The sequence below is a fragment of the Mustela erminea genome, chromosome 19 (genome assembly GCF_009829155.1).
Source record: "Mustela erminea isolate mMusErm1 chromosome 19, mMusErm1.Pri, whole genome shotgun sequence".
Classification (NCBI taxonomy): Eukaryota; Metazoa; Chordata; class Mammalia; order Carnivora; family Mustelidae; genus Mustela; species Mustela erminea.
The window spans coordinates 59191393-59204561 of NC_045632.1; the positions used below are offsets into that span (position 1 = coordinate 59191393).

Below are 13169 nucleotides of genomic sequence, written 5' to 3' on the forward strand. Positions count from 1 at the left end.
CCATGTCCAGTGCTCTCGTGCTTTAGGGGAGCTGGCTGGACGTTTCCATAGCAGCCGCTGGAGCTTGTGTCCCCCTCCCTGACCGCCCCGCACTCACGTCTGTCTGTCTGTCTGTCTCTGTAGCAGCATGTCAGGTCAACAGACAGCCTTTTTTCAAGTTTGCTGAGTGAGGAAGGCATGTCCAGGTGCTGTTTCTCTTTGGAGACCCAGTGGATGTAACCTTGGTCAGAGATAGGAGAGCTTGACGGCAGCGTGGACGGTGAGGTCGCTGCGGGCGGCCCTGCCTGGCGGTCTGGGCTCAGCTTTTCCTGGGAACGTGCCCGAGAGGCTTCTTTGGCCTGTGGTTTCCATCCGTGTGTCCACAGAGTTCTGTTTGGCCTTTGCTCCCCATGCCCCCCTCTCTGTCCTGCTTCCTTTATTGTCCCGCCGGTCTCGGGGGCCCCGCCGGGCTGCGGCCTGCTGTGCCGGGTGGGAAAGGCCGTCCAAGGAGCCCCGGCCCGTGGAGGCGAGGCAGGGTCAGGTGGGCCTCCAGCGGGGCTTGGCTGGAGGTCAGCTGTCAGACTCGGAGCATTCAGGAGCGAGGTCAGCTTGGGCAGGCTGCGGTGCAGTCAGGTTCCGAAGGTGTAGCTCCCTCCCCGCGGCTCGGCCAGGGCTGGAAGCGTGTTTTGTCTGTGTAAACAGGGAAAGTGCGTTTCCTCCCCTTTCTCCCTGCCTGCCAGGCCCGGTGAAAGGATGCTGAGAAGGTGCCCGAAGCCCCAGGGAGCACGTCTGGGCAGTAGTACATAGCGGCGCTTCGAGCCCTTCTCGGAGCTGCTGGCTTGTGTCTTGTTTTTCGGGCAGTAGCTCATTGCTCCTTGTCAGGATCCCTAAGTGTGGTGAGACGACCCCCCAGGACGTTCTTGGCTGGCTTTTTAGACCCACGTGAGTGGTTTTTGTCGGCGGGAAGAGGCAGGAGTGGTCGCTGCCCTTAGCTAAGCCCAGTTGCTCCCAGAAGGTGTAACAGTGCGGAGTGCATTGGGTCAGTGGGAGTCTCCAGGCTCACCTCCTCCTAATCGGGTCTCTCTTTGACATTGTCTCCAAAGTTACGCACGTGTCTGATTTGCGGGGTCACCTCTGTGATCAGAGAGCTGCAGTCTGGGCCTGGAGTGACAGTGGGTTGTGATTTTCCTTCTTTTGCGATATAAACATGTTTGCACGCTTTTAAATTTCATACGGTTTCTTCCAACCCCAGACTATTTTGTGCTGTTGAGTTGCTGTCCGTCTCGGTGGGGAGAGCTGGTGGGAGGCCCCGTGCGCGGCTGCCCCGTGCGCGGTTAGAGTCTGATAAACGGAGGACAGAAGAACACGGCGGTGCCCGAGCGCTCGTGTCTGCCTGTGGGTCGTGGCGCTCTCACAACATTGGCTGGTGTTTTTGTCTCCCGCTCAGCGCGGTGCCGGGGCGACGGCAGAACACCATTGTGGTGAAGGTGCCGGGTCAAGAGGACAGCCACAACGAGGACGGGGAGAGCGGGTCCGAGGCCAGCGACTCCATTTCCAGCTGCGGACAGTCAGGAGGTCAGAACATCGGCAACAACGTCACCCTCATCACCCTGAACTCGGAAGGTGCGCCTGCAAAGCTTCTTGCTTTTGCCTGAACGGCAGTAGGTACCGTTTTGTGTTTTGTCTTGTTTTTCTGCCTCTTAGGAAAGCGAGACGGGCCTCCATCCCCGATGGCTCAGCTTCACGGTTTGTCAACGTCGTCAGCACGGTTTGGCGGTGCCAAAATGACCCACGCTCGGTTGAGACATAATTCGCGTTTTGCATCTGGGTCTCTTCCCCGGGCTGCTGGCGCAGGCCAGGGCTCCCCGTCCCCCGACGATCCTGCGGTCAGCAGCCACCCCGCCCCCGCCACGGAGCACCCAGACACGGCCGACCTCGTGGTCGCTGTTAGCGCAGGATTCGGACGTTCCCTGGGCTGTCGCCCGCGGTATTGTGTGTGTGACATGACTGTCCCCCTGGAGGCTAACGTGGATGTTCTGAGCACGTCTAGGCTGGGTTGGGGCGTGACGTGAGTTTCTGACCTCGCGTTCCTCAAGCTCGGATAGGTTTCTCGGGACGTAGCCCTGCTCAGCGGGGAGGGTGTGCAGACGGTGGCTGTTTCCCGGGAGAGAACAGAGCGAGAGCCGCGTGGATTTCGTGTCTGGAGACCGCGGTCAGTCCTGCTCGCTCTTCTTGTGGCGACATGCGCGATGTGTGATTGTGGGGCTCTCCTCCCCGGCAGCACGGGAGGCTTCCATGGCGTGCGGATCAGTCGGGCTCTGGAGACTCTCTGATGACAGGCTCTTGCGCTTTTGTAGCCGGCAGCTGGTCACTGCCTTTGACCAGGGCTCAGTCTGCATCTCTGCCAAGAGCCAGATATAGGTGCTTGGTGGGGGGTCGTGGTCTTCCTCCCGTCCTGCCCCGAGAGGCAGAGCGAGTGCTCTGCCGTGCCTGGACGTGAGCCCGTTTCGCCCACAGCTGGCTTCCTGTCCCCCTGCTTCTCCCGCCACGGTCGGACGTCTGCCCGCGACTGGCCTGCTCGGTGCAGCCGGCCTCACATGCCTTGCAGCGGACTCCTGCTGCTTGGTACGTTTGTCCTGCCTTTTTGGGCCCACTTGGGCTTCCCACACAGCTTTTTACAGCAGGGGCGGGTGGGTTTGGTGCTGTGCTGCTGACTTTGAAAGCCTGGGTTTCATTTTCTAGTGTACTTGGGAGGTTTTCTGGTTTTAGGTCCGAGTTGTTGATTTTTACTTCAGGAGCTGTGTGAATTCCTTAGGACAAGGATGTAGATTTACTGAGCAGAGGTTTTCCTGTTACACTGGTTACCATAGCTGAAACAGGGAAAACAGTATTTTTCTCCAAGTTTTGCTCACGTCTGACATAAACTGCTAGGACGGGGCGGCAGCGCAGGAGCGGGTAGAGTATGAGAGCTTAGGGACGGCCTTTCTGTGCATCTGAGGTCTAATTTCAATCTGAGGTCGACCGCTCAGCGGTGTTTTGTATGTTTGCATAGTGTGCAGCCATCATCTAGTCTGATTCTAGAACATTCTGTCACGCTAGAAAGGAGCCCCGCCGTAGTCCCTGCCCATTGACCCTGGGAGCCACCGGCCCACTTTCCGTCTCTGGAATGACCTGTTGTAGGCACTTCCCACGTGGGGTGCGGGTGGGGGTGGGGGCGGTGGAGGGGGTCGGGGGCGGAGAGAGCACCAGCCCTTCACGCTGTCCGTGGCCGGGTCCTGCTCCGCCGTGTGGATGGACCATGGTCATCTGGTGGCGGACTCTTGGGATGCTTCCAGTTTCTAACCGTGATGACCACGCCTGCCCAGGGGTTGGCGAGAGCGTGTGTTTCCGTTTCTCTTGGTAGGCACCCGGGAGTGGATTCGCCTCGCTGTTTTGCACGTTAGATTTGAGGACGAGAGGGATGCCCCGATCTCAGCTAGTGGTAGGGAGGGCGTTGGCAGCATTGCGTGTTCTGTCTGTCCACGGGGACTCCGGGTCACTACCCACGCGGGTCTGGCCCGCCCCTCGAGGCCCGACGTGTGCTTGGTTTCAGCTGCTTCTCCTGAGGCACTCGGCACTTGATAATTCGGGAAGTTTCTCGGGTTATCTTAAAAATAGAATATTTTACCTTTTTAAGTATCTTACTTTGATGTGGTTAATGTGAAAAATACTTTATTTGGGGAAACTACAGCATGCTGCTAAACGAGCGCAGAAAAATGTTCAAACTCTGAGCTTAGTGACCTCTCGGAGAAAAAATACAGATCTTCTTTTTATCTGAGTCTGAGTTCCTGACGCGCTGACGCGTTTGCGGGAACCATGACCCGCAATCCCGGGGATTGTGTCCACTGACATGTCTGAGGGACGGTACGTGTTGTTAGGATTGGGGCAAACGAGGGAGCCTGGGTGGCTCTGGTCCCCGTCTGCAGGAGCTGGGATTGAGCCCCGTGCTGGAGTTCCTGCCCCGTGCGGAGCCTGCTTCTCCCTCTGTTCCTGCTCACGTGTGTGTGTGCTCTCTCTCTTTTTCTCAGATAAATAAATAAAATCTTAAAAAACGAACAAAAAAAGGATTGAGGCAAACTAGAGGAATTTTTCTGATGTTCGAAGAAGCGATCGTAATTCAGGACCGTTCTGTTTGACCATGGCATCAGGAGCAAGCTCGCTGGGATGTGTGCCTTCTGCGGCCTCTGCCCTGGGAACATCTCCCCCGGCAGTCGGACGTCTGGGAGGAGGTCCTGCTGCGCTGCCCCGGCTAGAACTGTGGTCGGTGCCCAAGGGCCTGGAGGCTGCCACGCACGCACATGCTGTGGAGCAGGCCCTCTGTTAGTGCCTGTCAGAGTCAATCGGCCTGTAGTGGCGTCGCGTGTGAAAACCTTCTCTGAGATGCGCAAGCACCATCCCTCGGATCCACGTCCTCCCCAAGACCAGCTCAGCTGGCCCAGCCGGAGAGGGTCGGGTCAGCTAGTTTCTGTTAAGCTCTGATAACACGCAGAGCTCTGCAGGGCCCTGGGCTCGGCGTTGCGTGGCCTCCCCGAGTTCCTGGTTAACAGCCCAGAGCCGCACAGGGACACGCCGCTCTTAGAAAATTATTTAATTGTCTACAGTTTTAAAAACCACAGGTTCCAAAATAGTTATTTCTTAGGAATTCCAAATGGTTTGCATGAACTGATGTGCTGTTTTATATCAGTGTGGAGGCACTGTAAGGCACCGTATCTGTATTTTGTATTTATTGTATTTCATTTTTTTTTTTTTTAAGATTTTATTTATTTATTTGACAGGCAGAGATCACAAGTAGGCAGAGAGACAGGCAGAGAGAGAGAGGGGGAAGCAGGCTCCCTGCCAAGCAGAGAGCCCGATGCGGGGCTGGATCCCAGGACTCTGGGATCATGACTTGAGCTGAAGGCAGAGGCTTTAACCCACTGAGCCACCCAGGCGCCCCTGTATTTCATTTTTTAAAGAGCGAGTGTGTGCGCGTGTGGGTGGGGAGGGGAGGGCAGAGGGAGAGGGCTCTCATGTGACCTCCCTGCTGAGCTTGGAGCCCAGCGCGGGGCTCGTCCCGACATCGTGACCTGAGCTGAAATCAAGAATCAGGTGCTTCACAGACTGTACCCCCAGGTGCGTCCTGAAAACATGTCTTGAGAATTTATTTTCATAAACTTTTTTTTTTTTTTTTTGGAGTAGGCGTCATGCCCAGTGCAGAGCGCAGCATGGGGCTTGAACGCGGGACCCTGGGATTGAGGCGGGAGCTGAGATGAAGCGTCACAGGCTTAGCCCGCCGGCCACCCAGACGCCCCGACGTAAACTTATTTTTTTTAACATAAATTCTTTATTTTTATTTTTATTTCTTTTTAAGATTTCTCATTTATTTGAGAGAGGGAGAGAGCGCGTGTGCACACACACAAGCAGAGACACAGAGGGAGAAGCAGGCTTCTGCAGAGCGGGGAGCCTCACGTGGGACTCGACCCCAGGACCCTGGGGTCATGACCTGAGCGAAGGCAGATGCTTTACCATCTGAGCCCCCCAGGCGCCCTCGCATTGAGAACGTTGATCGGCAGTCCTGAGTGGGCTCCTGAGAACCGTGGGACTACGGACAGGCTGGTGCCCGGTGAAGGTGGCGTTGGCGCGTGAAGCCGGAATGGCGGAAGGACCCGACGGGCCAGGGGAGGGGGCTGCGGGGGGTGCCGGTTCCGGAGTTAGGGGGTTCTGGCTCCTCCCGTGGGGTTCCAGAAGGGACGGCGCGTGACGCTGATGGGGGATACCCTGTCCGTGTCCCATGATTCCCGCTCGTTCCTGCCAAGGAGGACGTCCTTGGCCTCTTGCTGTAGTCCTGGCTGAGGTCGTGATGACTCGCGCTCAGTAGGGCAGCCTGGCCTGAGTCGGTGGCCTTGCGCCTCGGTCGCTGGTGCATGCGTGGTTTCTGAGGAATGTGCTTAGAGTTGGGGGAAAGGGCTTGGCTGCAGTACCAAAGACCATTTGTTTTTTTTTCCCTTTTTCTTGTGATCCTGTGTGTGACTCAGCCGTCTTGAACTGCCCATTTTAAAACCCCAAATTATCAATCTGTTTATAGCGCACAGATGTCCCGTCACTCCCAGAGAAGCCTGGGGGTTTGGGCTGCGGGTACATAGTGCGCTGTGGCTAATCCCAGAGAGGTGGGCTGTCTGGTTTCTCAGGTCGGTCTGAGGGTCGAGTGTTGTCCGCACTCACTTCAGGTGACACGCGTGACTCAGGGGAGCGGTCAGGAACGTGCCGGGTTGTGAGAGTCCTGTGTGATCCGGGGCTTGGGGGCCACCCCAGCAGGGCCTGTCTTGGAAAGCCGTGGTCAGCTTGTTCGCAGGGCTGTCCTCCATGAGCGTGGCCAGAGCCTCTGGTCCCCGCAGCCCGTGGGTCCCCGTGTCCTGGCCGCCCCCACTCAGTAGGCCATAGAAAAGGTCACACCTTCGTACTGGCCTTAGCCTTTGACTCCAGAAGCTAACGATGTTTGCTCTGGGAATGGTCTGGTTCAGGAGGGCGACGCGGGGAGCTGGATGCTCCAGGGCGTGAGGCCAAGAGGACGGTTGTGAATGCTGGGCTCTCGGAGCCACCGGAGGGGCCTCGCGCTCTGGTTATGAAAGCCTCCAGGTGATGTCGGAGCAGGGCAGCATGGTCCAGCAGTGGGCCTGGACGTGGGTCGAACGGAAGACCCCGCGGAGTCCCCCTGATCCCACACGTCTTTCCTCAAGTGGCTCCCGTGTCTCCGAGCCCACAGCCTCTGGAAGCAAGAGCGCACAGCACGGCCCTGGGACTTCGGAGCCCGGGGTGCAAATCGCGTGGGGGTCTCGGGCACATCGGCGTCCGTGTGTGAGTGGCGGGGCGCAGGACGCCGGTGGCCCTGCTCTCTGCCCCGCGGGTGCGCGTGACGGCGTGGCTGGTGCTGCCGTCTCGCTGCTCCCCGCTGCTCCGTCCTCTTCCGGGGGCTGGAACAGACCCTCAGGACAGAGTGTTAGTTGTGCGCAAGTGTTTTCGGGGGAGGAAAATTCGAGTTAGTCCTGAAGGGCTTTTGTTGGGTCTTTCAGAAGCGCTAGTTCATTCCGTTGACAGTTAGAATAATCGGAATAGAAGGTCAGTTTATTTTTCTTACGATCTGGGAGTTTTTCAGTAAGGCCGGTAGATTCTGCTTCAGATGCCCAACGCGAACAGGCTATTTTAGTAAAATAAATACACGCTTTCTGAAGGGTCAAAAGGGGAATTTCTCACATATTTACGTGGGAAGGTGTTTCATCTTGTTTCTCATTTAAAAGACATGATTCATCATCACTGCTGAGAAGCTGGAGTCCGGCCTGCGTTCTTGCCTCCGAGTCGGAAGTGAGTTGGGGCTGAGTCTTCCCCAGGGGAGCAGGCCTGAGCCAGTGGGTCAGCCGGCGCGACCCAGGAAGGACGGGCTCCTGCGTGTCCCTGGCGGTCCTCTTGCCGCAGGGCTCACGGGGATGCAGCGCGTCTCCCACAGGACCGCGACGGCAGTGGTGGTGTCCTGGTCCCTCTCCCACTGGTCTCTGGCTCGCATGACAGTGACCTTTCATCTCGTCGTTGGTCAGGGTCACTGAGGCTGCCATCCTTGTCCTGGCTTGGCTTCCTGCTCTGGCAAGGTGCACACACCCATCATTTGCAGGGCATCTGGTGACATTCGGGATGAGTCGGTTGTAAACAGGTCAGAAAATGCCTTGTAAATGTTGAGATGTTGGATCGGAATAAAATTTCTGGGTAATTTTCCGTGGTACCAGAAAAAATTTAAACCATTCTATTTGGGAGTGGTAAGGGGATGGGAGATGAGGAAAGTTAATCTTTAATGTCCTTTTTGGAGGGGAGCAGCATCTCCTGAAACAGTACTTACCGTAGGAGTTTGAACCGGCACCTTTCATCCTCAATATTCTGGTAACATTTCCAGAGTCATGTGCTCGGCACGAAGGACAGGCTTTTTGTCTGCAGACAGGCGGCGGCACGGAGCAGGGCCCCCGCTGGATGTGGAAGCCAGCTTCCTCTGTTGGCTTGGTGCGGGGCTGGCCGGCCCTCTTGCGTCCCAGGGCGGGTTCCCTGCTTCTGTTGGAGTGCCGTCGCGGAGGAGGGGGCGCCAGGCTTGGCTCCTGTAGGGCCTGCCGCAGTCGGCACCCCAGCGGAGACGAGTCGGGGAATACGGACCCATCTTACTGAAGTTTATTTTTGATAGGAAGGAAATGGGTTTTAATGGTTATTTGTCAATTTTTTTCACTTATTTTGCGTCATATTTTGCTCTTACATAGGTGACATCACTTTTTCTTTTCTTTCCCGTGAATCATTTTGGAAAATACTTGCATTTACACCTTTGGCTACTGGGGTCACGGAAGTGGACTGTCCTGGTGTCAGTGTTCTGGTGTTTTTCTTTCTTGTTTCTGGAACTGAGGCTCTCTGGTGGGGGACATTTGGAAGAGTGGCCTTTTTCCTTGTACATCACTGTGTCGGCTCCAGGGGCCAAGTACGGGGTTTGGACAAGGTGACGTGCTCTCGGCATAGGCCCGTGGCTGTCGGGAGCGTCTGTGCTGAAGAGTGTTTGGTTTATGGACAGCAGAGCCAGCAGGAGACTGCAAAGCATGGACAGCATGGTGTTGGTGAAGGGAGACACGTCCCCGAGGGGGCCGTGGGGCAGTTTGGGTGGCCAGCTGGTTTGTTGAGCGGCGTCGGTGGGGCTGGGCTGTGGTCCATCCCTGGCCAAGTCACACCCTGGCTGCCGGCACCTCTTCTCAGTGCTGGTTTGAGAAGACATTGACTCTGACTCTCCGTTTGAACTCCTGTCCGCTGTGTCTGCTGCTTTAGAAACACTGTGTCGCCGGCGGGCTCGCCAGCACAATCCCATCACTTCTTCCTCCTGAGATAGACTGCCGTGGTCTTTGGCAGTTAAGCCCTTGCGCTGGCCATGGGTCGTGTCCGTGGTGGTCAGGGAGGCTCCTGGCTCCGCGCCCCTCCTGGCTCAGCGTGCTGCCGCCCTTCCCCATGGGCTCGCGGGATCCTCCTGTTCAAATACTTAGGTCTGGAGAGGGTCCGTAGACCGCGCCTTTGGTCTGACTGCGAATGTTCACAGGGAAACCGGCAGCGTGTGGGAAGGTTTCAGCGCGTAGGTCCTGCTGCTGCTTGGACTGCCGGGTGGCCCATCAGCGGCCGTGGGTGTCTGCTGTCACCCCGCACGCGTTCGCTGTGCCTCGTTGTCAGCACAGATGGGCCTCCCCGTCCTTCCTTCCTCTCCCCTGCTCGCTCTGTGGCCCGACTGCGGCGGGGAGGGACATCTTCCCGCTCTGCATGCTGTCCTGAAGCCTGGGTTCCCCGAGGGCTTCGGCCGGAGCACGAGACCCAGTGCCGGGCGCAGAGTTGCCCAGTAAGCATCTGTAGATGAAGCAGTAAATACCCTGGAAGTGGGAGCTTTTCTGACATCTCAGATACGACCTGGGGACAGCCCCGCCAGGCCCCCGCCAGGCCCCCGCCTGCGCAGATCGCTGGGCCGGACTGGTTTCTGCGCGTAGGCCGAACGTAGCAGGAGCTGGTTGGCGTTCAGAAGCACGCGTCTGCTGAGCGTGTGCCCGGGGCGCTGTCACTCCCAGAGCCCTGGTGTTCTCAGAAACGAGCCTGCCTCCCGGTGGCTCATTCACAGTTGCGATAATCGGGTTTGTGATTGGTTTTCTGTCCTCAGCTAAAGCCAGGCGCCTGGCCTCAAACTCACTAAGCAGTTCTTCCAGCCGCTGGCCGGTCCCCGTGGGCGACGTGGTCAGATGGGGTTGCCGAGCCTCATCGGATGCTCTGGCAGATCTCGTGATGCGGGAGCTCAGCCGGGAGAGGCTCTCTGCAAGGGGGTGGGGCGTGTGAGTCACGGCTGGGCGGCCACGTGCTCTGCTCCAGCCTTTGGCTGCTCCTGGTGGGACCTCTTCCTGGCCGGGGCCATGGGGATGCCGGCATCACCACATTTCGGAATCAAGCTCGAGAGCGATCTGAAGCTGGACCGGCCTGGCCGTGGCGTGACCTAGCAGCCCACTTGATAGAAAGCGGGTGTCCCTCTCACACCCCAGCCACCCAGGAGGAGGCCTCCCCCTGCTTAGCATCCCTGCTCTCCCACGGGGGCTGCTTCACGCGGGTGTGCTCTCCCCCTGCCCCGGCTTCGGAGTCCGGCTCAGAAGAGATTGCTGGGGAAGCCGCCAGTTTCTTAGCGGAACTGATGGGTCCCCAGGTTTGGGATCTTAAGTGGAGCTTTCTTCTGCCAAAGGTTGAGGCTCCCTTGAGTTGGTGTTACGCTTGACGAACACGGAGCCCTCTTGCATGCACACTGGGCCACTCTGACGGCTGGTGGCTGTTTACGGTGACGGAATCCATGGTCCTCCCTGGTCGGGCAAAGCCAGACCCCTTGCTGGGGGCCTTGCTCAGGATCCAGGGGATGGCTGTGAGGCTGGTCTCCGTCTCACAGTGTCCCCCGCTTCTCCCACAGTGAGCTGGCGAGGTGCCCGTGGGCCTGGGGGGGCACCCCAGGTAGAGAGGTTTCTCCCGTCCACTGCCTGCCTCTCTTTCCGCATCAGCGCCGTGTCTGTGTCATGATCATCTCTGTGGCCTTGTCGAAGGCAGAGGGGATCCCTCCCCGACCTGAACGCGGAGCTCTGGGTGTGTACGTTTGACTCCCCGGCCACAGACCGGGCCGCACGCAGGGCGCGCTGCCTCCTGTTTGCTCGTATGTGAGTTAGTGGGGCAGGGCTCCGCCCGCGGAACCAAGTCGAGAAGGCAGAAGAGGGTTTCCGTGTGGCCGGCCCGTTCATCTCTCTGCGATGGGTCGGTGGACACCAAGGTGGCCCTTGTGGGAATGATGCGTGGTTTCCGTTCATCACGTGTCCTTGGTGACCCCAGGGGTCACCCCCTTGCTCCTGGGGAGCGCTTCTCCAGCGGCCTCCCCGGAGCGTGTCTGTGCCGAGCCCGGTCTCGAGCTGACGGGAACCCGCCTCTTCTCTCTCTCGCAGAGGACTACCCCAACGGCACGTGGCTGGGTGATGAGAACAACCCCGAGATGCGCGTGCGCTGCGCCATCATCCCCTCGGACATGCTGCACATCAGCACCAACTGCCGCACGGCCGAGAAGATGGCCCTGACGCTGCTGGACTACCTGTTCCACCGGGAGGTGCAGGCCGTGTCCAACCTGTCGGGCCAGGGCAAGCACGGCAAGAAGCAGCTCGACCCCCTCACCATCTACGGCATCCGCTGTAAGTGCGGCGCCCTCGCTCCCGCCCCGTAGTGCGGGGTCCCGGGTCCTACGGGGGAGCGTTCTGGGCGGTCAGGACCGTGCCCTGGGGTCGGGGAGGGGGCTGGGCTTGCCCCTCTTCCCGAGTCTGTGGGTGGAGCGTGTTCAGTAGACGTCGCGGCCGCCTGCCGTGGGAGAGACATGGGAGACGCAGGCCTCTCAGACCCGCTTCCCTGGTCCCCAGGTGGCTCCGGGGCTCGGGGAGGAGCAGGGCCAGAGCCAACCTCTGCCTCCCGCTGAGTGCGGCCTTTCCTGGGCTTCCCATGGCAAGAGCAGGGTGCCGCCCGCCTCCTGCCCTTCAGGTGTGGCTGTGTCATTACAGGCCCACCTCCGTGACCGTGGCCGGCAGATCTCCTGACACTGGTCTTGATGTCCCCACGATTTTTGTGGTTTTCCTCCTCTTCGAAGAGCACCCCACATTCAAATCAGTCGTCCCTGTGTCCTATTGGTGACACCTCAGGGGTGCAGGAGGCCTGTGACCTCGGCAGCACTCACGTGCCTCTCACCCGCCCTGGGCTTGTCCCCTCCACGGAGCCTGCTGGACCCCGGGAGTGAAATGACGCAGACTGTCCAGCCGAGGCACCCTATGCACGTGTGCCAGCTGGGCTGGACCCCCGGCAGGGGACCCCCGCAGGTGCTGCAGCCCCCTTAGGAGGTCTCTGGGCGCGAGCTGCTGTGGGATGGAAGTGCGCCTGTGTCTGTGCCCAGAGTGACTGGACCCCCTCCCCCACCCCCGTCGGTAGTGCTGGTTTTGATACTGAGCTCCGGGGAGGGAGGGTTTTGGGCAGCTGAGCTCCGGGGGGACTGAAGAAGGACAGGCATTGTCTTAGCAGGGCTGTGTTGGGAGACTGATGGGGCGTCCAGCCCGGGTCTGCTCCGTGCAGCGGGGGCACAGATAGAGCCCAGGGTTCTGGAAACAGGTGCACGGCTTGACTGAACAGGAACTCCGGAGGTCAGCATTAGCGCTGTGTGCTGTGGGGGAGCGCCCACTTTCTCTGTAGCAGAGGATGCCTTTACCGTCATCGGCTTCTGAGTTCTAAGCAGAATGGTTGTGTTTGCGTTGGAGCCAAGTGCCGGGGCCCCGAGCGTGTGTTGGCAGGAGCCTGGGCCGCCTGCGTGTTCTTGTGGGGGCCCAGGGAGGGCAGGAGGGTTCTGGGGTGGCAGGCTGTCCGGGGGCTGGCTTTCCAGGCAGCTGCTTTGCATAAGCACCGAACTTGGCCCCGTCTCTTTCCCACGCAAGGGAAGCCCTGTGGGGCCCCAGGCTGGAGGAGTTCCTGACCTAGAACGCGCACATTGGCTTTCTTGTGTGCAGTTTGTGACGAATGACGGCGTATCTTGAATTGAGATGGACTGTCCACAGCGAGCGTTGCCCCAGAAAGTGGGGCCTGCCCTCACAGAGCTTCGCCCTCCAGGAAGGCCCCCGCTGAGAGAGCAGGCCAGGCGTGGTAGCGGCCGCTGTCCTGGGAGGAGCCGTCTGACCGCCGCTCCGGGCTTGCGGCCTGTGTGTGCGGCCCGGCAGGAGGAGCGCAGGCTGCGGGGCGGGGGCCCGCCACGCTGGTGAGGGGGTGTCTGCAGGTTGTGCTCCGCAGCTCTGCCAGGGACCGGTTGCCTGTCTGCGACCACAGGGGCTATCAGGACGCGGTCTTCAGAGGAGGTGGTGTCTGGCATCTTGGCTGGGAAGCAGGGAGCAGCCATCGGTGGCCCCGGTGGGAGAGCCCCTATCTGGTGGTCCACGCCTATGCCTGCGGCCTCTCTGAAGCCCCACGCAGCTCGGTCCTGGGGTGCAGAAGTGCAAGCAGGAGCGGGTTTGAGCCACGACTTGGGACCCTAGGCCGGTCCCCTGCCCCCCTCCCAGAGCGGAGAGTGGCCTTGCAGGGCC

General features: G+C 59.4%; 1 protein-coding gene across 6 annotated transcripts in view; it reads left to right on the top strand.

Moving 5' to 3' along the window:
- BANP (BTG3 associated nuclear protein) overlaps window positions 1–13169 on the top strand; it is a 118707-nt gene that overhangs the window by 44051 nt on the left and 61487 nt on the right. For all 6 annotated transcript variants that reach the window (XM_032324952.1, XM_032324950.1, XM_032324951.1 and 3 more), the window contains 2 exons: window positions 1427–1602; window positions 11013–11252. In XM_032324952.1, coding sequence (XP_032180843.1) covers window positions 1427–1602; window positions 11013–11252 — 416 coding nt within the window. The remainder of the gene's footprint in view (window positions 1–1426; window positions 1603–11012; window positions 11253–13169) is intronic.